Source organism: Microtus ochrogaster, chromosome 4 (genome assembly GCF_000317375.1).
Source record: "Microtus ochrogaster isolate Prairie Vole_2 chromosome 4, MicOch1.0, whole genome shotgun sequence".
In the NCBI taxonomy this organism is placed as follows: Eukaryota; Metazoa; Chordata; class Mammalia; order Rodentia; family Cricetidae; genus Microtus; species Microtus ochrogaster.
Window position 1 is genome coordinate 69,090,496 of NC_022011.1, and position 24,659 is coordinate 69,115,154.

The 24,659-nt window shown below is 40.6% G+C and overlaps 1 protein-coding gene across 3 annotated transcripts in view; it reads left to right on the forward strand.

The window, feature by feature from the left end:
• Nucleotides 1-24,659, forward strand: part of Gpd2 (glycerol-3-phosphate dehydrogenase 2) — a 136,414-nt gene that overhangs the window by 64,887 nt on the left and 46,868 nt on the right. For all 3 annotated transcript variants that reach the window (XM_005346424.2, XM_005346423.2, XM_013345925.2), the window contains exons 4-6: nt 5,623-5,747; nt 7,044-7,141; nt 8,168-8,331. In XM_005346424.2, coding sequence (XP_005346481.1) covers nt 5,623-5,747; nt 7,044-7,141; nt 8,168-8,331 — 387 coding nt within the window. The remainder of the gene's footprint in view (nt 1-5,622; nt 5,748-7,043; nt 7,142-8,167; nt 8,332-24,659) is intronic.

Genomic DNA, 24,659 nt, shown 5'->3' on the forward strand with positions numbered 1-24,659 from the left:
CCGACTGTCTGGATGCATGAGTTGTTTTAGTTGGAAATAGCTCTACAGTGTCCCTTAGGCCGGACGAGTCAGAACAGAGATGTGTTTGGTGCTCATCCCGCACCCTCCCTGGAAGATACGGTTTAGGTGTGCTGACACGTGAGGTGAAGATGAGCGAAAGCAGACTGTAGCACCAATTCTCATTGTCTTAATGAATAAAATCCGGAGTCAGATATGAGGGGGTGAAAGCGGCAGGATCAGTGAAGCGGTGCAACTGGCCACTAGAGAGATCTTTCACCTCTACCAATGCTCAGATCGCAGGGGCGATCCTCTCCTCAGATTGCATCCTCAGACTGCACTGAGCTCCTGCCTCCTCCAGCCTTACATTCCTCACTCTGCCCAGCCAGATCATTCCTGTCTCCACCTCCCTACTGCTGGGGTTAAAGGCGTGGGATCCCAAGTGCTGGGGTCACCTTTGTGTGAGCTCTCTTCCTCCTTTAGACAGGTCTAGTCTGTACATCACAGGGTGGCCTTGAACTCACAGAGATCCCTCTGCCTCAGTCTCCCAAGTGCTGGGATTAAAGGTGTGCACCACCACCACCTGGACCCCTCAGCTCTCAGCAAGAGGTTGTTTGCATCCTGGGAACAAACCTTCCTTTTGATCTCTTCAACCCTGCCTTACCCAAGATTGTAAAGGCTAAGGATTGAGTGCCACATTGAAAATACATGCAGTTACTCTAAGAGGATCAACGGACCCTCTTTTACTTCCTTACCTTATCTTTAGGAAACAAAACCTTTCATTCAAAACCAACCATCTTTGGCGGGGGGGGGGGGGGGGGGCATTAGACCAAGACGACAAAACAAAAAATAAACAGAACAATTAGAATCCAGTGATGCAAATTTGTAATCCCAACCCTGGGGAGGCTGGTGCAGGAAGTGTTTCCAGCTACACAGTGGGCTACACAGTGAGTTACAAGGGAGCCTGCGATGCATAGCAAGATCGTAGGCCCCCAACCAATGCTCCCTCCATAAACATTTAAAGGCTCACACTTCTAGTTAAGTAATCAAAGAATGGAGTCATAGATTCGGCTGAGACGTCTGGTCATGTTTTGACTGTGTTACTTTTTCTCTGTATTCCCATCCAGCAAATTCAAGAGATTTGGAACACTTGATGCATGGCGTAGTCGACCATGTCATGGTTCTGATGTTTTAGGCTTGCGTCCTTTCTTTTGTAATTTAAGCGACTTTTCGGTAACCTGGTGATTTCATACACCTATTTGGCAGTCATTTTGGAGACTACATTTGTTGTTCGCTTTGAGAAAAGCAGCCTCATTTCTCTGCAGAAATTCTGGTGGGTGGCTAATTTGACAAGAGATAATGAGATGGCAGCAACAGAAGAGAGCCTGGTTTGATGGAAAGGCTTGCTTTAAATTTCGTTGTTGCTCACTGTGGTTTCTCACGGAAATACATATGAATAACTTCTAAAACACCTATTATAGGAAAACGCAGGCACCTGGAACTTGACAGTAAGTGTCCTGGAATACCTGCCTGAAGTGGTTTGCTAAGTCCCTGGACAGCTCACAGAGTCAGTTTGGGAAAGAAAAATCCACCCTGACAAGAAGGTCCCTGAGACCTCTTGCTAGAGCTGCCTCCTGAGGTAGGACTCCTGATTGGCCAGGCTACACTGTGGGCCTTGGGTCTGCTATCGCCGATTCTCCAGCCTCATCCCCGCTCCCTCACCCAAAGAAATCTTTCTAGAACCCCAGTCCATCAGATTTCTTCAGCATTTCCCTTGATGACCAACATAATAGTACTTCAGCTAAGTCTGAGAACTTGTGGGAAGAAAAATTAAAATTTGCTAAAAAAAAAAAAAAATCCAAGCAAACTCTGGTTCCTGGAACTGGCCACTCAGAACTAAACAGAGTGTAGTGCATCTAGGCACTAATGCATATTACTTAAATGAAGTGTGTCCCGTAGACGTCTTCTCGAAGGCATTTTCCTTTTGAGGATATCTAGTAATTGCTGTTGAGGCCAATAATGGCCTTTTAGGACAGGATTCAAATGCCCCAGTGTGTTATCACGTTCTCTCATGGGATTCCCATCCCCAGGGGCAAGCTGCCTGTGACAAGGCTAGGCACACACCCTCCCTCCTCTTTCCCTCCCCCTTCATCCTTCTCCTCCTCTTTCCCTCTCCTCTTCCATGGTCTCATTATACATCTCAGGCTAGTGTGGAACTCATAATTCTCCAGCCTCAGTGACCCAGGGCTGGAATGACAGGTGGTGTTAGTAGGATCAGCTTGCCTCTTAAGTTGGCCTCTGCCTATAATAGGCCCTCTCTCTCACTCACCCATCTTGATCAAGGCCCTGTGAACTCAGACTTTGCTGAAGGCTGCCTCCCCAGAAGTGATTAAAAACTAAGTTGGCGTACTAGAGAGATGGCTCAGCAGGTCAGAGTGCTTACTGCTCAGGTTTGATTCCTGGCACCCACATGGTAGCTCAAAACCATCCATAACTCCAGGGGATCGGGTATCTCTTCTGACCTTTTGTGCTACTGCACAAATGTGGTACACACACACACACACACACACACACACACACACACACACACACACAGTAAAATATGAAGGGGGGAAAAAAAGCAACCTTAACTGGACATCACCATTCCTTCTACAGGAATTTTATTACCAGTAAATCTCTTCACAGATTTGAGTGGCTTAAACAGGAATGCCTCTTTCACGTCTGTTGGGAAGGTCGGGAGTCACAGCGAGCTCTGTGTGTCTACAGGCGGTGCATTTTCTGTGACTCACTCACACGCTGCCAGCAGGGTTCAGTTTCCCTAGCTTCTGGACTGAGGCCTGGACTCCTCGTGACCTGTCATCTGGGGCCTCCTGGTTCCTTACATGTACTGCATGACAACTTGCTTCACTAGAGCAAATGCTGGCGCCCCCATGTAGTGAGGTGAGGAGAGGTGGATTTCTTGAGTATGGGGAGCAGCTTGCCTTCAAGGCTGCTATGTTCTGCTCAGGAGGGGGGCACTGCTCACAGACCACACTCAAGTGAGGACTATCTGGCGGGTCTAAGATCACAGCCTGGAGAACATTTTGGGCTGCCCAAATAGGCAGCAGAGGTTGGATACCCTCTTCTTGTCCCCTCAGACTCACTTCCCTGGTACAGGCATCTCGATGCAATAATGGTGATGCTAAGGTTTAAAGAGAGGCACATTTTAAATAATGTGGCTCCTAAATACCATCTGAAAGTCAACTCCCTCGTCTGATCTTCAACTGAAGAAAAAAAAAAGGACCAATTTAGAATACCAAAAGGACTCTCTCGGACTTACTAAGTGAAGGTGGTAGAGTATGTGCAGAAGGGGTTGGCGAATGTGATTTTGAGCATGTGCAATTCTGGGTTCATGCCCTGAATTTAGATTCTGATCTGCAGGAAGATGAGAGATTCTTGTCTCAGAAGGAGGCCCTGGCGGGCCTCTGCTGTTCTTCATTTGTTTGCCTGAGCAGAGCCTCTTGACAGCTGGCCCATGCCCCATTCATAGCCAGTGTCTATACTTGGACCCTCAATACTTTTTAAAATATGCACTGACAGCCAGAATAAATTAATCATGAGTAATGTTTTAATAATTTAGGGTATTGCAGAACTTCTTCTGACATATATGCTTAAAATGAGTGATGTGGGTCCATTTTACTTGTAATTTCTGTTGTTATTACTAGGTAGGACGTTGATATTGAATCAAAAATTACTTCTTTTTTCTTTTCTTTTCTTTTTTTTTTTTTGAGACAGGATTTCCTCATGTAGCCTTGGATATCCTTGAACTAACTCTGTAGAACAGGCTGGTGTCAAATTTACAGAGATCCACCTGCCTCTGCCTCCTGAGTGCTGGGATTAAAGGCATGCACCACCACAGTTTGGCGAAAAAAATCTCTACTTTTCAATCTTCACTGCTTCCAAATATTCTGTGCTTTTAAGTCACGGGAATTGTTCTGGTTTTTATGATGGCATTTCCATTGAATTTTTAAACTGTTAAAAGTCATAAAAGCAACCCTTTGACACTAAATAGTTCTGAACCAGATATATGCACTTCCTCCCATCCTAGCAGTGAGGCTCCAAATTACTTCTGCCTCATATTATGATTGCAATTGGATTCCATGACATTACCTATTGCCTAAGGGGGTAACCAGCCCTCAGGCCTTCCCAGTGGTGTCCATGGCTGTACACCACAGGACTTGTGAATTTTAATAACTCACTTGGTGTGTGATACTAACTTGGAGCATTGCTTGCCATCTGCAGTCTTGAAAAGGCCGGGGTGTCTCTGCAAGACAAGAAAAAAAAAAAATCAGAAGTAGATTTTCACCCTATGAGATTTGTTGTACTCTTCAGTTAAAGGGGATAGGTTAGCTTCTAGAATGTGTATATATCTCTTCTGCCTCATCCTAGAAAGAATATTATCTTTAAAATTTTTTTCGTGTGTGCGTGTGTGTGTGTATGTGTGTGTGTGCATGTGTACATTTGCATGTGAGCGCAGGTTCCTGCAGAGGCCAGAAGAGGACATTATATTCCAAGGAGTTGGAGTTACAGGCAATTGTGAACCACCTGATTTGGGTGTTGGGAACTGAATTCAAGTCCTCTGTAAAAGTTGCAAGTGCTTCTAACTACTGAACCATCTTTCCAGCCCTGAGAGTGTTTCCTTTTTCCATGGATCTTTTGCACTGGTTCATTTGTCCTAATTTGTATTTCTTTTTAATCATCAAATTGTATCATCAGAAAATGCTTTAAATTGCACTGTAAATACAACAGTAGAAGTTCTTTGATTTTTGACTCTTTATGTGTGTGAGTGTTCATGTGTGCAGCGTCAGGGGACAATCTTGTTTGAGGCAGGGTGGCTTCTTTCTGTTGCTTACCACTTCACACAGCAGCTATTTCATTCATGAGTCTCTAGGAATTCTCCTGTCTCTGTCAGAGTGCTGGGATTACAGATCTGTGCCACTTTGTTCATAGTTTTGTGCTTTCTGGTGACTGAACTCAGATCCCCATGCTTGCACCCTTGTGTGAGAAGTCCTTTACCCCGTGAAGCACTTCCCCATATTCCCATCATGTTTTATCACGTGGAAGCCCCCACCTGTGGGTGTCCCTTGTTCCATACCCTCACTGTATTCACCGGATAACCCCCCAGGCTCACTTGCAAGTAGGAGCCAGCACACAGAAGGAGTCAGGTTAGTTTTGCTGGTGAATGCATTGCAATAACACAAGAGTGCAGGGATGGAGCAGTTTGCATGCTGAGGGCTGTGTGACAACACCCATTTCCATGTGGGAAAAGATGGTGCCCTTCCCCCCCCCCGTTTGACCCCCTAAGTACTCCAGAGAACCTTGCTGCAATGAAACTGTACCATAATGTTTTCTAGGTGTGATTCATTCACAGTTTAATATGCTGCTAGTTCTGGCTTGGCTTTTCCCTCAGGAAGAGCCTAAAATCTCTTCATTATAATATAGACAGTGTACTGCACTTTGAATACAAATTTATCCATGTTCAGACTAATTTTTCCAGTGATTGTCTCTACCCTGGAGAAGTGCCTTTAATGAATTACATACAAATTGTGTAATTTAAGAAGTTAATTTGGTTTTCTGGTTACACAGGACTAAAAACAGCCCTTGTAGAGAGAGATGACTTCTCATCGGGGACCAGCAGCAGAAGTACTAAATTGATCCATGGTGGCGTGCGATACCTCCAGAAGGCTATCATGAAGTTGGATGTTGAGCAGGTAATTGTGTATGCTGGCTGTTAAACAAAAATTGTCACTATGCTTTCTCTACCCAATTAAATCAGGCCTTTTTTTTTTTTTAATGGCTTTAAACATTTCTTCCTGTTCAGAATTCCTGTTTAGTGTATGCTGCCAGGGTATCTTTCATGAGAGGTGGGCCAGTTTGTTCTGTATCGTATCACGTTTATGGGTAGTCAGGGGCTTTTTCTGTACAAGCATGTCAAAGTAGCAGATTTACAGAATCACTTTTGGAAGTGTTGCCTTTTAACAATCGTGATTGGGTTTTTGCCAGTGGCCACCCAATTGCTACTTCTGGGCAGTTTCAGGGGCGCTGTGCTGTAAGACAGACTGAGTGGCAAATGGGTCTCTCAGCTGCAGCTGCGATCATGCACTCATATTGTCGCTGACATATTCTTCAGGAGAAAAAAAAATGATCTGAGTCACACTTTCCGTGTGTCACACTTTATTGTGTCCAGTCTGCCATCATTTGAAAACTGCCAAGGCCATGTGGAAAATGACATTTCCCAGAGAGGTGAAAAAAAATCAGCTTCCCTCCATATCTTACGAGGAAAAACACAGTAGCAAGGACTTGCCATTGTCAAGTTTTGAGCCTGGCCCCCTTTCTCGCCTTGACAAGTCAGCTTTGAATCTGTCCTCCTTTTCCTATGTCTCTCTTCAGCACCTGTGATGGATGCAAAGAAAGCAGCGTGGGCTTCGTGATCCATGATTTCAGATGTGTTCTGGCTGATTTTGTAATATCTGCAGCCTTATTGTCATGTGTCAAATTCGTATTATAATTATAATGCCCGCTCTTTAGGCAAGTAGAATGGGGGCGCCAGGAGTCAAGACAAAGCCCTCTTTACCATCTGTAAAATAGCTGTTCAGGGCTACAGATCATCTTTGTGAGGTTTAGGGAAGGCAAGAGAACTTTCCATGAATTTGAGCAATCTGTTATCTCTTACCTGGAGAAAACATCCCGGGTAACTGAGAAAGGGGACAATCCAGAGAAAGCAAGATAAATGGTTACAATAATCTTGTAACTCAAGTCAGGAAACTATCGTACGCCTGGGAACTCTGACAGCATGTTTTTCTCCTATGCAAATACAGTTAAGGTTTCTAAAAAATCTTTGAGGTTGACAGCATGATGTATTATTAGAGATTTGATTAGGAGGGAGCGCTCCTCGCTCGGAGGTGGAAGGTTTCTGTATATCAATCAGTTGGCAGGGTGTCTATTTGCCATTTGAAAATATTATGATCTGTTACTGCCAAACTCATTTTCTCTGTTTTGATTTTCAGTATAGGATGGTGAAAGAAGCCCTCCACGAGCGTGCCAACTTACTAGAAATCGCTCCCCACTTATCATCTCCGTTGCCTATAATGCTTCCAATTTACAAGTAAGCCTTTGCTATCACCTGTAGGCTATGTGCTTGTCTGAGGTCAGCGGAGCAATGTGGCTCTCGTGGAAACAATACTTCTGTGTGTATTTCTTAATGTGGTTTTAATGGCCCTAATCTTTAATGCATTTCAAATACTTTCTTTGATGTATTTAAAAATATAGGTTTTCTTAAATCCTCTCTGTGGACGTATGTCTAAGGGCCAGATTTCAAAGGCAAAGAGGTTGAGTTCCCTGTTTATAATTAATGGAATCTTATTCCAGGTTTTTGGAGTACATAGGTGAACATTTGTGTTTACTAAGGCATTTGAATGAGGTCGTATGTGCAGCGTAAAATGTGATTCCCTGGCCACGCCCCAAATTATCCTGACCCAAAATCAGAAGCTACTGTGTAGCAACTCAAAACCCAGCCAGCTATACCGGGCATTTTTATTATCCAAGTTCACATAGATGAAATTCATCCGGAAGGTGTGACTACATGGGGTCAAACTCATTCCCCTAATGGTAGAACTGTGTGTGATGTTGTCCTCCGTGGGAGACAGGCCCAGTAACACATAAAGGTGGATTATGTAATTCTTTATGTCACACGGGTGGCGTAGGGCTGGAAACAGACTTAGTCATCCAGCCCGTGTTTAGTTAGAGATTGCTGAGGGCCTCTTCAACCTGGGTGTAGTGTACATTACCAAGGCCTCCAACCTACATTGGTTGGATCCATCTTTAGACCTGAGACCCAGGCATGGATGTTTATCTTGAATGCACCTGAAGAATTCTAAGATGCAGCAGGCACCAGGCATGGAGTTGGTCATAAGCTCTCATTGGCTCTCTCCTGCATGGCAGTGTCGGAAGCAGCTGTACAGGCTCAGGTTTTTTTTTTTTTATTTTTTTATTTTATTTTTCCTTTCAGACCAGTACTTCTAGGTTTACCTTTGCTTTCCCTAAATGGCTTTCTTTGTAATTTAAGGTGACATTCTACAGTGTTATACTGTGTTTCTAAAAGAACACCCCTTTCTCCCTGCTTATGCTGTAGGTGGTGGCAGCTGCCTTATTACTGGGTGGGAATCAAGCTGTATGATCTGGTTGCAGGAAGTAATTGCCTGAAGAGCAGTTACGTCCTCAGCAAATCCAGAGCCCTGGAGCACTTCCCCATGCTGCAGAAGGACAAGCTGGTAGGAGCCATCGTCTACTATGATGGTATGTGACATTCCTTTCCTTTGTTCGAGATAGTTTGCTGTCCAGTGGTGACCCCGAGAGTGCACTGACCCTTAGAGTCAGCTGCAGTGGAATCGGTTTGCATTCTCGCTTTTAATGTTAACTTTATGCAACAAACAAATGTACCCACAGCTATTTTTTTTTTTCAGTACTGGCTGAAAAACTACCCATGGTACTTTGCTTCTTCTTTCTGTTTAATTAATTAAAACATTTTTTATTTTTAAAGATGTTCCAGATCAGATTGCCCTGGAACTCACTGTATAGACTAGTCTGGCTTCACAGTTGTGGCAATTCTCCTGCCTCAGCCTCCGAAGTGCTGGGGTTACAAGTGTGCACTGCGGTGCCTGGCTATTTGTGTTGTATATTGTTTTTCCTCTTTGATTTCTACTCGTGTCTCATGGTTGGTCTGGCCCATTTCTCATAGCGATGGATTTCACCCCACCCTCATGCCATTCAATTTCTCCTGTGTTCGGCAGTGAATACTTGCCTTATGAATATATTATGATGTTGAAAGCAGCTGAGGATCTGTTAGATTTTTCTAGATGAAACCTCTATTTTCAAGGGGTTATAAACCTAGAGAAAAATGCCCCTTGGGCTGAAAATTGACATGTTTTTGTTTTGCATAGGACACACCATTCTTGAGCGTGTAATTTATGTGTTGAGGGTAGATACATCTGTTAAACCAAACTTTCGTGTTTTATTACATGTTTGCCTGCTGGTGGACGTTTTCTGACCTGACTTTACCTAATGTCCATTTGCTACGTGTTCAATGTGAATTCTGTTCTGTATGCGTGTGCACAATATAATGTGTGTACATTTTTATTTGAAGAAACTGAACAATACATTTCCGGATAGACCACAACCAACAGCAACAATACAAACCAGTGCAATCAAAGCCATTTATTGATCTTCATTGGTCATTTTAAAGCATATACAGGACTAGAAATTAATGTCAGAATATTCATTTATAAGAAAACTAGCTGGACACAGGCGATGGCACATGTTAAATGGTTTAGAAATTTTATTACACGGAGACATCTCAGACGCTGAATCTCAGTGATCCCCCCCTGCACCCGTTATGTGGTCTTTATATCTGGTGTTAGATACAGAAATTCTTAGCACAAGGGAATGTTTTTTTGGTTGTGTTGTTTTAGAATGTTTGATGTATATGTTTATATTATTTGATACTATATCTGCTTTTAAGTCCATCTTTCCTTTCTTCTTCTTTTATCCCCCCAACCTCTTTTTGTTCCAGTGTCACTCTTCTGAATCAATTCAGCTGTCTGGCAGGCTTTCATATATAAATGCAGAATGTATATGTGCAAAAGGGGCAACAGGGACCAAACTTAAGAAAATGTCCTAGGAGCAACAATATAAGAAAAATGTTAAGGGTCTTAAACATTAAGAGCTAGAAAATTATCAGTTTGTCAGGCTTTTCAGCATCTGAGACACCACAGGGAAGGCACTTAACTACTTTTTTGGTGCCCTTGATGGAACCTCCATGTTAAAGGACAACCTTCACTGTGAGTCCGCTTTCTCTGCAACAGACCCTTAACATTAATCCATTGTAGTTTATTGGGTGATTACTGTAAAGAGGCTTCTGGCCCAGGAGGAGTAGGATTCTGTAAATAGCATCCTGTCTATACTCGTGTGGAAATGCTTCTGGGCTTGTCCTTCTCTTACTTCTTCCTTCCACACAAACCCCTCCAAATTCATACCCGTTGAAGAATATTAATGTCATATCTAATGTTTGTCTTAGTTTGACTTTATTATGAGTAAATTTTTTGCTGTGGGAAAATTTGTGTTTTATAAAACAGAGGAAACATCCTATCAGAATTAAAGAGCAAAAGTTCCTCTAATTCAGAATAAATTTATCTTTATTCTTGGTTAGAAGCTACAGAAATAGAAGTTGAGCAAAAATTATTGAAAATTCCTTTAGAATAATTTCAAATAGATGTTTCTAAATTATACAACCTTATGTCTTGAATGGAAGAAGTGAAATGTAATTGCTTTGGCCACTTGAAATCAAATATTTCCCTTTTCACTTTGTTCTGAAATTATTCAAACTATAATATGTAATATTTAAGGTGAGACAAAACAAAAATATAAGAGGGCAGGATTATTCATTTGCACTCACAGTGTACTCACAGATCTTGACAATTCCTGTTTTATCCGCTCTGGTATGATGAGCAGGCTGTATCCCTGTGAAAATAAGGAGGAAAGAGACACCAAGGCAAAGGGATTCATGCACCAAACCACTTTCTCAGAAGTGGGAAAGAAAACCCTAGTTTTTGACTCAAAGCATTTTGGCGAGAAAACAAATTTTTTTGAACCATGGCAAAGCTGTATGTATACTTTACAAACATTTTATGACTGAATACTCTCTTGTTCACAAGTAATCATCATGTGGGCTCATGCACATGGCTCATTGGCTAAGAGCACTTACTTCAGAAGCGTTAAAACCTAAGATCTCTAGCATTCAAGTAAATAGCTAGGCATGGCCTTGAGTACCTGTGATCCTGGGAGGTAGGAGAGGGCACGAGCAGAAACAGGCTTGCCTGACTAGCCAGCCTAGCCTTCCACCCTCCACCTCCCCTAGAAAAGAACAACAAATGAAGAAAAACCTACCAAGCTCCAGGCTCTATGAGAGCCCCTGTCTCAAGGGAATAAGGTGAAGGCAACTGAGGGAGATGCTGATGTCTTCTCTGGCCTCTGCACAGATGTACATGCCACACACATGCAAAGAGAAAAATGAGGAACCATTGTGTTACAAGACCATAAGACAATCCAGTCATTTAAAAATGAATTCAGGCTTGAAGTAACTTTAAAATCCATGCTTACATTCATACACAGTTACCTATTTTAACGTAAACAGAAACAAATTTTGTAATTCCTACCTAAAGAGACTCTTGATCCTAATGAGAAGATCATGCATATTCATAAAATGAAGTTTTCAATGATGTCAGAGTTGTTAACTATGAACACTCATTAGTATTACATCAACAGAGTTACATCAGCCACTGTGACTATGATGCCTTGGAAACATATTGACCTGGACCAGTCGACTTTGTTATGAAGTTGGCCTGGGGGTTGATATAACCTTTACAGTCTGTTCACTACTGAACTGTTAGAGCTTTAAGGCGTACATCTAGAGGTATAAATATCAAAAGATTTTGTCCTTATTTTATCCTTTTAATTTTGTGACAGAGTCTCACTCTGTAATTTGGGCTAGTCTGGAACTCTTTCTGTAGACCAGGCTAGCCTTGATCTCACAGAGATCCACCTGTTCCTGCCCCCCTGAGGTCTTGTATTAAAGGTGTGCTCTACTATACCTAGCTCAAAAGTTTTTAATTACTCAAAGCCATAGTTAGTCCTAAATAAATTATGATAGCTACTGCATATGATTAAATCAAAATAAATTTCTCCAAAAAAGTTCCTACAAGCAGTGGAATATACATCTTCCTTGCATTTTACTTGCTTATTTTTGTTTTCAGAGGCATGCTCTTCCTATGTGGTCCAGCATGGCCTTGACATCTTCGACCTACTCCCCTGCCTCCCCACTGCTGGCTTTGCAGGTGTGCTCCAGCACATCTAGCTCCCCACACTTCCTGATGTTCTCTCATGGGCATTTTTGGGTATGGCATAAGTATGACCCACTGTGATATTTCACCGTTAACTGTTAAAAGACAAACTGATACATATGGAGGAATAACTGCTATCTTTTTAAATGTAGGCAGAGTAAATGTCAAGTTCCTCAGTAAAATCCATATGAAATGAAGGATACAAGTCACATACCAGATTTTTCCTCCAGTTACAATTTCTTATATTCTTTATTGAAACTATGTAATTCATGCCCTAGCTTTCTCTCTGAAGCGTAGCCCCATGTCTCCTGAAGCTCCTAATCCTTAACTGCTAGAGACCTACTGCTGGGGCGTAGTCTGGTCCTGAGGAGCTTCTTTCCTCTGCTGTCAGCTTTAGTCCAGTCTTGTAGTTCCCCACAGTGGTGGCACATCCTGGTGATCTCCCAACATGGGAGACAGAGACAGCAGGATCAGGAATTCAAGATCATATTCCGCTACGTACTCAGTTCTAGGCCAGCCTGAGTTACATAAGACCTTGCCTTCTGTGCGTGTGTGTGTGTTTTGAGACCAGTTCTCACTATGTAGCTCTGGCTGGCTTAGAACTTACAGAGATCTGCCTGTCTTTGACTCTGCAGTGCTGGGATTAAATGCATGTGCCACCACACCCAAGGCCATGCCTTCAAAATAAAAATACTAGTTCCCAGAGTGGATCCCTGTTGCCTTGCCACTCGAGTTGGACTTTAGTCATCCAATCCTCTGCACAGAAAATGAGATATAACTAAAAATCATTAAATATTTAAAGTCATTAAATAACTCCATTAAACCTCTGTGAAATGAAATTGGGGAACAAAGTTATAGTTTTAAATTTTTCCTTTCTGCCAGTCGAGACACTGACCGAGAAAGATGTCTGTTCCTGTATACCTAACAATACTCATAAGTGCACCTTATGCACATATGAAAATAGCAACCCGAGGAAACTGTGTTGGCTTTCCCAGTGTAAATAAAAGGTGGTTACAGCCATGTTTCGAAGGGGGAATTAAAGCCTATCGCTGACTAGAATATTCATTTCTATTCCAGTTTCAAACTCCCAGCATACAAAGATGCATTCAGCTGGTGAGGGAGCAAAGCCAATTTAATCTCTGGCTCCCCTGAGGTAACTGTAGTTCACGGTCCTGCCCCCACTCCAACCTCAGCTATAATCCCTGGCTCCTGGAGGTAAAAATTCACTGAAGTGAGGAAAATTCTGCAGCAGGATATAATGATCCAAAATGACAGGGACAATAATGACAATGAATTTCATGTCTCCCAGTCATGAGCTGAAGATGCTTGACTAGGCTGACGTATACAATTAAATTGTTACAGGTACAGCAGGAGATTGCAGTTAGGGGTGCGCTTTGGGGAAAGTGTGCCTCTGGCAAAAGGCAGATTGTGGCATCTAGCCTCTTTGTTAGGAACAGCCTATTACTCCTGTAGGCATGCACCGAGACTGTGCGCGTTAATAAAAGAGAGCCCAAGTTAAAGACCAGTCTTTTAAGGTGTTTATCTCCTTTGAAAGCTTAAAGGAAAATCAATTACTCAATACCTCAAAGGTGATTTTCTTTCCTTCTTCTTCTTCTTTTTTTTTTAATGTTTCTTTTTCTTTTATTATGCTCCCCCCACCCCCTAATTGAGTTCCTGGAACACAAATGAAATCAAAATGTACGATACCTGTAAACAAAGAGGCTGAGCTTCTTGGGGTTACCCACTTTAACACAGAGACACACTGACTTCTCCAGAGTAATGGAAATAGGCTGGTTAGATAACTGAACGTCATTGATTTATGAAAAAGGCCTATGGCCTGTTTTGAAGTTTGAACTGCCTTTGCTGCTTAACACAGCTCTCTCAACTGGAATGTTGTCTCCCAGGTGGAGAGGTTGAGCTTCATTTACTGTGATTTAGGAAGAACACGCTATAACTTCTTTGTTTTTTACAATCAAATTCTTTAAAATTTCTACTTTTTGTGATTTAAATGTGTATAGCTTATGAATACAGTGGTCTATGTATGTGATTTAGAAATAACCATAATAGTTCAGGCTATATACTGATATTCACTTTACTTTTGAGGTACTCAGTTTTTCATTTTTTTTTGGTCACTAAGGAACTAATCATTTTATTTTTTGATATCTTGTTTATTTAAATGTTTTCAAGATAAATATATCAAGAGAAAAAATATTGAAATCTGAAAGGTGAACATTACCAGTTCTATAAGTATTGATTATTGGGGTAACTGGAAAGAAACCAAAGTATTGATAAGAGAGATATTTTCTACGGCCACACTTCCCTGAATGCACCCTCATCTGGAGTAGAGGGATATGTCCTCTTGGGGACTCAGATGGTCAAAATTTGGTACAATACAATAAAAACTTGTGAATACTATTTGTATTGTAGTGTCTTAAGTGAAAAAAAAAAACCCATCAAGTTCTATTTGCAAATAATCCCCATGGTTCTTACCATTTTCAGACTCTTCTTATGTAAAGTTTAAAATTACATGAATAGTTACACATAGACTAGAATAGGGCATGCATATGCTATATGTAAGTAATAGGGCGTAACAGGACAGACTCTGGAATTTCCAGCCAGGCCTAGAGTCCAGCTTATTACCAGCACTGAAGCTGTCTGCGATTGTCCCACATGCCATCGTTCTTCCTGTTTCCTAGATATGGATCCGTCTTTTGTTTAGTATCTTAGCACACAGACAGTTTTCAGGAAAATGCTACTTAGTTTTGTTTTTAAATTTTGTGAAGTAATTATTCAGTGTGCTGTGAAATTTGCCGCAAAGCCTTTGCAGAGCAGATGGATGCACAGTGTGAACTAGATCCGGGCACTGTCGTTGTCTATGACCCAGACCGTCCTTACATATGTCCACCAGGAGAAACATACAGAGAGCTTGACCACATCACCACATCTGAGTGAAGAAATGGGAGTCAGGGAATTAGCCATCGAAACACAAATGAATGATTTATTTCAGCTTATGAGGTGGAATTAAAGCAGGATTGAAAGTGAATGGACTGTGAACTGAACCCCGCGGAAACAGGGTGGTGCAGTTTGGTTGATGTTACCCTGGACAGCTGCTCAGCAAATTTACTGTAGTTTGAATCACACACTGTGATCACTGTGTATCAGTGAATTAAGCTATTGACACTGGACTGGGTGGTGGTGGCACACGGCTTTTATCCCAGCACTCTGACGGCAGGGCAGAGGAGGTAGTTCTTTGTGAGTTCAAGGTCAGCCTGGTCTGTGGAGTGAGTTCTAGGGACTACACAGAGAAACCGTGTCTCAGGGAAAAGCCAAAACAAAACAAAAACAAAACTAGTCTATGGTATCTAACTTATAGACTTTTTTTTTTTTTTTTTTTTGGTTTTTCAAGACAGGGTTTCTCTGTGGCTTTGGAGCCTGTCCTGGAACTAGCTCTCTAGACCAGGCTGGTCTCGAACTCACAGAGATCTGCCTGCCTCTGCTTATAGACTATTTTGAAGTTTAAATAAGCAAATAAATGGAAAAAGAACTTTAGAGACAAGTCATTTTCAGGCATTGCTGTTGGTTCTCTGGTTACCCTACCACATTTCTCTTTTTTATTGAGGATGTTCTGAAGTGAGTGTTAGTTCTACAAGCATCCACTTGTGTATTTAAATTTTCAAGATTTTTCAAAAAAAAAAAAATTTGCCAAACCTCTTTGGGGAAAAGCACTGTGCCTATAAGCATGTTCCAAATAAGAGATAATGTTTATAATTTCAGGATTTAAAACAAGATGTTTTCAAAAAGCTTTCATTAGAATTATTTGCCTTTTTTGATGCCAATTTAGAGCATATTTGTTTTTTTAATATTTTGTCCATATACAATTTACACTTCTAAATTAACTGCATAGTTGTTCCTCTTGATTTCCTACTGTCCCCCTCCCTGTTGCATTGCTCTTCCTGTTTTCTGTGGGTTACATAAACGAAGCTGACATCACTGCTCATATAGCAGGCATTTTTTTTTTCCTTTTGCCCTCAAATGCTGCCTTTTTGCCATTCAGTGTATCTGGATACCAACTAATGCTAAATGAAATTTGACATATCCCCCTAAGAAACAAAACTTATAAACTGTGGCTTCAAAGGAAACCTTGAATAAATAGGACACACTCTGTCCACCCAGGCTAACATCCAGCATATGCTTCAGCTTCCTGATGACGCGGCAGAGGAGCAGAGCCCCCAGGAAACTTGGCAATTGTTTATTGCTCACTTGGCAAGCATGTATTAAACACCAGGCTTTCATTCTCTTATAGTCATTTAAACACACACACACACACACACACACACACACACACACACACACACACACACCCGATCAGGTGTAACATCCTGAGATAGCAGTTAACCATATTGCACCTTGTATTTAAAAGTCCAAAAACTCAGTATGTATAAAGTTGCCTGAGTGGATAGATCTGGTGACTTCAGGAGAAAGCTCTCTTCCTCTCCCACTCTTGCTCAATGGCTCTTGGAGAGGGGAGTCGGGGAAAGGATCAAAGGCAAAAGCTATTATGTTATAAACCTGTGCATTTGCCCTCTCGGTTTGCTTGCTTTTCCTAAAGTAAATATGGAACCTATTAACTAGTCATTGTATCTGCCAGTAACATAAAATTATGAACCTACGGGTTTTGAAATAATTCACTACATATGTGGCAGATATTTTGTCCAACTCTTCACCCTTATGACCAACAGTGTTTTGCTTTTGTATAACAGTACGCTTTCTAAATGATTTTCCTAAGTCATTCTAGTCAACTGACTCCTATATATGTAAGCTGAGATAGGATATTATGATCCATGTATTTCAGGAAGGAAGGGAGAATGCAGCTGTATTTATATAAATCTTTGGGTCAATGTTTCGGATACATGAAGTTGTGAAGGTATTGGTTGGTTGAAATAATAACATTACAGATGAAGATTTTCCTATAATGACTTCTATCCGCCATTGATGTCTTCTTTCCTTTCTCGTTGCTATGATAAAGCACATCACCAAAGGAACTGTAGGGGGAAAAGGGCTCGTTTTGGCTTACATTCTACAGGTTACTGTCGTAGCCAGAAAGACATCATAGGTAAGGAAAGTATTGGTGGCAGGGACAGGAAATTGGCTAATCACAGAGAGTAAATGGGGACTGGGGAGTGGGCTATGAAAACTGGAGGCTTTCCCCCAGTGGCCCACTTTCTGCAGCGAGGCTCTCCTAAAGGGTCTGCAACTTGTCCAGGCAACACCAGCTGGGAACCAAGTGTTTAAATACTTGAGCCCATGGGGATCATTTCACATGCAAACCACGATCAGTTCTTTAATTCATCGCACACTTAAAAACATAATGAGGCACTGAAGCAATGGCCGCTTTTCAGAGGAACTGAATTCCATCGCAAGCACCCACATGGCAGCTCACAACTGTTGCTAACTCCAGTCCCAGGGCATTTGAGCCCTCGTCTGGTATCCAGGGGCACTGTGTGCATGTAGTGCACAGACATACATGCAAGCAAAACAGGCATATACACAAAATAATAACCCAGCCAGCCAGCCAGCCAGCCAGCCAGCCAGCCAGCCATCCATCCATCCATCCATCCATCCATCCATCCATCCATCCATCTATCTATCTATCTATTTATCTATCTATCTATCTATCAATCAATTTATTTTCTTTGAGACAGTTTCTCTGTGTAGCCCTAGTTGTCCTGTAACTCACTCCAGACCTGGCTGGCCTTAAACTCAGAGATCCGCCTGCCTCTGCCTCCTGAGTGCTGGGATTAAAGGCGTGTGCCACCACATCCCCCACATTTCTTTAAAAATTAAAAAAAGTCATTTCAATAAGACATATTTTTATTATCTATAGAAAAGAAATGAGAATCATACAACACAACAACTGCTCCTTTCCAAACTTACTAAGCTAACTTATGGCCAGTCTTCACCTGTGTTCTGTCTTCTCTCCAGAACTCCACAAATGTTAAATCCTAGAACAATCTGTATTGATAGTTTCTTGCTGCCTTCTTGGGACCCGAACCCAGGGCCTTCATTGTGTATGCTGTGTCAAAACAGTATTGTTGAGTTATAGCTCAGTCCTTAGTCTATGCCCGTAAGGGTAAAGATTCTATTTTAAATATAACCACAATTCAGTGTTTAATAATATATCTTAATATCTAGCATATCTGGTTGTATTCATATATCCTTTGTGGCTGCATAATAGTAATAAACTTTTGAATGAGAATTTATTTTATAAATTTAATTTATAAATCAGACAAAATTTTCCAGAGATAATGAGGGCATGCCAATAATGTCAGTGCTCAAGCGGTGAAGGCTGATGGTTGAAATAAGAAGCCATCGTGGGCAACACTGTTTTCTTCTTCATATACAAAACAAAGCAAGGTGTGAATGTAGTTTAGAGACAGGTCAATGATTAAGAGCACTTGTTCTTGCAGAGGACCTGGGTTTGATTCCCTGCCTCCATATGGTGAGGCACAGCCATCTGTTACCTCAGTTCCAGGGTATCTTATGCCCTCCCTTACCTCCATGGGCAACAGGCACACATGTGGTGCATACACACCTACACATGCACACATACATATGCATATACCTACCTGCACACAGGCAAAACACTGATATATGTAAAATAAAATTAAGTTTAAAATATATTGACTTTAAGGTAGCCAGGCTTGGCATCAGGTACCTTTAGCATTGAACCATCTAACTTCCCCCACCCCCACTCTTCTCTCTCTCTCTCTCTCTCTCTCTCTCTCTCTCTCTCTCTCTCTCTCTCTCTCTCTCTCTCTCTCTCTCTCTCTTTCTTGTCATCCTCATGTTTCTCATCACATGGCAGGCATGGATTTCTCACAGGATACTCAGACTTCTTCATTGGCAGCTGGCTTATGTCACAGAACACATAAGGGGCCCAAAGCATACTTCTCTTGGAATCATATTGTCACGTTTACACCTGGCTAACTGAATTGAGTCCCAGAGGCCACCAGATTTAAGGGTCAGGATGATACAAGAGGAAGAAAAACAGGAGGCAGAGTTTATTGGGTAGAGAAGGAGTGGCTTTGCTGGCACCTTTTAAGGAGGCACAATCAAACTGTTTTGCCAGAAATCCTCTAGGAGGGCATGTGGGTATCTACTGCACATGCTTGGCCCTCACACCCTTCTTCAGCCATTGTTGCTTAGCTAATTGGAATATTCCATTAGAGCTTGGGGATTTAAAAATAGTTCTTTTCTGATTCTGTTTTTATTTATTAACTCAGCTAATTATAATTTCCCTGTTTCAACCTTTTGCTTCATTTAGAAACCTTGCATATAGGTATACCCTGTTTTGCTTCTTTCCTTTTATTTATGAGTGTTCAAAAGTAATGGCAAAGTAGTTTTCCATGGTTTTTGTAAAAGAATTGAAATTGTTTTAGGTAGTAGCGATATGCTCTCAATTAGGTGTGTATATTTGTTGAGTCTATCCGTTAGCGATACCAATGTTCACATTGTCAGTTCCGAAAGGTGGCTCCTGAGCACTTCTGATTTCTGTAAGTGACCTGACGTGATAGATGTGCTCTTCTCTAGGTCAAGGTATTTGGAGCTTCCTATGAAACTTTCCCATGCTTCTCTTTTTATAAAAACAAACCAAACCATTTTATTTATTTATTTATTTATTTATTTATTTATTTATTTATTTATTTATTTATTTATTGTGTATGGACACATGCTGTGGTGGCATACAGAGGCTAGAGGACAACTTGCAGGAATGAGTTTTCTACTTTTACCACAAGGATTCTGGGACCTTAACTCAGGTCACAAAGCCATTTTGGCAGGTACCTTTATGAGATTAGCCATCATTGGAAGGAGCCATTTCTCTAAGGAAGAAATGTTGGGGAATGTTCACTAGCAACTGGATATTCATTGATGGTTGCTTCTTTTTTTTAAGTCTTTCAATAGAGTTAGGTTTTGTTTTGCTTATAGAGATATTCTCTTGCTGTACAGTCTGTGCTGGCTCCTGCTTCTGTCTTCTGAGTGCTGGGACTATTATAGGCATGTGCCACCATGCCTGACTTGTAAATTTCTTTTTAAAATTCTTTTATTTTTTAAGGATACAATATAATCACATCATTTACCCCTTCCCTTTCCTCTCTCCAAATCTTCCTACATACTGCTGCTGTGGAAACCCTTCAGTCAATAGTCTTTCAGCAGCCCACGTTGGGCATGGTCTCAGGTACTATAAATGCAGACAAAAAGTGTATGCAAATTTCTCGGATACTGGTTTTGGTTCCAGTTCCCAATGCACTCAGAGGACTGCGGATCACTACTCTTTCTGTAAGTTTATCCCCAGATAAATAAACCTTTGTTATAATCCAGGCTATTGTGGAACTCTCTTATACGCCTACAAAACACAATTTAATTTTATTTTCAGTTTTACTACTGTCATTAGGGTATGTATCAATGAATACATAGAAATCATTCTCTTTTGAAGATACATCAAATAGTTCCTGTTACTGTCGTTATGCTACCAAGTGAATTAACAAAATTCATTTTATTTTTGCCTTAGACCATTATAGATATGTCTTCTTAAAGTTATATTTTAAAATTACATAAAATGGAAGGCTTAAGAGTTAATGTCAATAATTATTCAAGCAGGGAGAGATTTTTCTTTCTTATTTTCCCTTTCTTCTCAAAGTTAATAATTATTTTACATGTGTGTATGTGTGCTCGTGTATGTGTGTGTATGTACATGTGTGGTGCATGTTTGTGCAGGTGTGCATGTTCACATGCACATGTGCAGGCCAGAGGAAGACTAAAGTGTCCTGCTTTATTGCTGTCTGCCTAATTCCTCTGAGACAGGGTTTCTCACTGAACGGGTTGTAGGATGTTGGCCGGCAAGTCCCAGTGATGCTCCTGTCTGTTTGCTACTATGTTGGAGTAACAAACACCCATGGTCATGCCTGGCTTTTTAATGTGAGGGCTGTGGATTCAAACTCAGGTTTTCATGCTTACATAGAAAAACCTCTTACTTAGCCACCTTCCCAAGCTCCTAATAATTAGTCTTAGAATTTTAATATATTCTTTAATTGTGAATAATAGTGGAAGATACTCATTGTCAGCCTCTGGCCTCTATCCTCAAGTTCATACATGACTGTACTTGTACAGGCACATGTATATGTGCACCACACACAATACCCATGTGTACACAGTGTTATATATGGATCAGTAAACCATACAGCTGAATTATTTTTCATTTGATAAATGAAAATGAATCTTGCTTCCTTTCTTCAGATGCCATAAAAATGGCACACCTACCAAGTTCATCTCTATAGAAAACTTAAAATTAGTCTTTGAGTCTGAAATGCTATTATTATCATTATATAAAATATGCTCTGATTTGTTTAAATTTGCTAAAACCTAGTTCTTATCATCTGCTTGTGCTGAATGCCAATCTCCTTAGTCAGATTCAGTGCTCATGTTAATTATAGTCTTTTGAATAGATGGGCCGGCCTTACACTAATACATAAAATTATATACTTGTTGGAAAAATCTCATTTTGATATGGATCATATAATAGTACATTTAAAAATTTTAGAGATGATGCTAATTAATTCTAGTTTGAGGTTAAGATTTGAAGATTCAGGAGGCTTCCTTCTTTTGTTTTAGAGACCTTGGGGAAAATACACGGTCAGGTACGGGCCGTGCTCCGAGTGCTGCGTTTTGAAACTTAATGTAAATTTCCAGTTGTGTTCATTTCAAAGTACTGCTTCAGAAATACAGTATGGGACACATTTAGGAAGAAGGGAAGTAAGAAAGATTTGACAAAGTTAAAGACACAAATAGAAGATAAAATACTGTAATTAATAACTGATCATCAGGAAACTGTAAGGATTGGTGTTTAAGGAACTGATTTTTTTTTTTTTTTTTACTTTGTTATACAGTTTAATGCCTAGCTAACTGTTGGTGGGATTGGTAGGTGTTCAAGTTCTAACCACTGTTAATGTTAGTACTAGCAGCCTTTCTGGGTAATCCATCGTATTTGTCTAGGAAAATGCTTAACAAAGGCAGAAAGGGGGTGGGGTCCAAACAATCCATTTTGGAGTTTTTGCCGATGGTGGGGAGCAGCTGTCTTGGTGGAACAGAAAGTCAGACTAGTAATATACACTTGGCCCCCTACGGAACAGCAATAATAGCAAGAGTATTAGTTCAATTCCAAAACCCTAAACTGCAGTTTCAATTACCCTTCTACAAGCAAGCGCTAGACGTGTAATAGGAAGCTTTGAAAGATGGGGCCAGTGTCACACTTCCTTGGTTAAAGGCTCTTGCCTTTATGACATAACTGGGTTTGATACCTGGAACCCACAGGATGGCAGAAGGGAGAACTGACTCCGCAAAGTTGTGCTCTGGCCTCCATACTCGAAATGTGGCATGTACCCTCTTTACCTAATAATAATAATAATAATGAAACTAAGTCTAAAATAAGGTAAGTTGTGCAAAAGTCACTGAGAGAGACCTAGCACTTGTGAATATAAGTAACACCTTGACAGATTATACTCTACCGATTATACAAGATTCATTATTTCCAGATAACAATTTTCAAAGCAGTTTGATTACTTACTCAGATCATACTTTCCATTAATAAAATACTTGTTAGATTAGTCACAGAAAGTATGGGCTACATACCACCTACTTTTAAAAGCTCAGCTTTGTTTACAAACATGACTGTATAAGCAAACATGCTAATTATATGAGAATATATGTCATTGTGTAAGGCAAGATCATCTTCAACTATACACATATAAACATGCTAGCTATATGAAATATGTATGTCTCATGTAAAGCAAGATCATAAACATGACTGTACACATATAAACATGTTAGCTATATGAAATAGGTATGTCTGTTACATAAATCAAGATAATAAACATGACTGTACACATATAAATATGCTGATTATATGAAATATGTGTGTCTGTTATCTAAAGCTAGATCATACTCATGACTGTACACATACAAGCATGCTAGTTAAATGAAATATGTATGTCTAGTATGTAAAGTAAGATTAATATTTTAAAAAATATTTTCTAGTGTACTCTCATTATATCTATGGGTAAAATTTATATCATCATGCTCTTTAAATATAAACAGAACAATTTTTTTCACTCACTTAGGTCAAATTTTAGAGTAATAGAAGACATCATTAAAAAAACTAAGCATAAACATTATTAGCGCAAACATAATGAAATACATATACAATTTAGAGTAATATTTAAAGTAATATAAATACCTAGATGCAATTAAACACCTCACTCACTAAAGTCTAATTATTTTAATTTGCTGTTTAATTTAATCTTGGCCCTGTCTGCTTCCTACCCTACCCAAATGTGAACAGAATGAATTTACCCCATAAATTTTAATTTAGGCTTCTCCTTTCTCCATTTTGCTTCTATGGCTCTCAGTCCCACCAGCTCTTAACTACACCCAGGTTGTAGCTGAAGGTCCCCTGTGCCAGGGCTCCTCTATGAGACAGCTGCTCTGGCTCTGCCCACTCTGGAGAAGGTCTTTCAGTGATGTATGCACTTTCTCCTGTAGAGTTCAGACTATGTGCCCTTGTTAACGGTCTTTGAGCTCTGGCATGCTCACCATCATTTTTATAAATATTAAACCTAAATTTTCAAAGAAATCAGGTTGGTTTATTACCCCAGAAAGTCTTTAGATTATTCATAGTTTAGGATTTGCCCTGAACATTGCTCTTTACAAAGTACACAAAATCATGTTGGAAATTCTGGGTGTAACCAACATCAACAAACAAGATCATTGAGTAGTAAGGGAAAGAAAGGTTTGGGAAAGACGTGATTTGTATTGGCGTATGTGTCCTGTGTTTGATGAGGGATTCATGCCCTGTCTAGGAACCCACAGAACCAGGCATTTGAACTAACTCATGATCCATAAAGCTACAGCGCTTTGCATCAGGTGGAGAATCTGTCCCCTGGAAAAAAGAAAAGGCCTCTAGACACTGTTGCCTTAGGTTTTCTCACCTTCTGCCAAAGGGAAATTTTTAAGGACTCGGGGATTAAAGGAAGGAATGCCGAGTGAGGAGGAAGCCAGGAGGGAGCCTCCCCTGCACAGGAAAAGGATGGGACAAGGAGGTGTAAGTCCCGGTCCAGTGTGCACCACTTTGCTTCCGTTTCCTTCAGAACTCCCAGTATCCACTACCTAGGTTTTCTTATTTTGTTCGTCATTGTCTTTGTGGTTTGACTCTATATTTGTAAGTCTACGCTTTCTGGTTTCTTGTAAAATATACAGCACGAGAATGAATGAATGAATGAAGTAACCTCAAGTGTTTCTAAGTTCTGTTTTAAGAATAATCTAGATCTTTAAAACTTCAATAAGGAAAAAAGTCTGTGATTGCCCAACTGGTTTATGTCAGCGTTTTGGAAAGCATAGTAGTCTTTAGAGCAGTATTAGTGATGTAAACCCCCTGGAGTCTTAAGAATGCCTGGTGCATGCTAATTTTGTACTTATCCAGGTGGAAGAAGGAGAGGAATAGCCAAAGCTATAGATAGAACAAAGGCATGTCAATTGCAACCTGGTCGCAGTTTGGGCCCAACTCTCCTCACCAATCCCATACCGTGACATTGGTAGTTTATTTATTTATTTTTAACCTGTATCATATTAAGATCTAACTTTGACAAATTGCATTTTGATTTATAGTCTGTGCTTTTG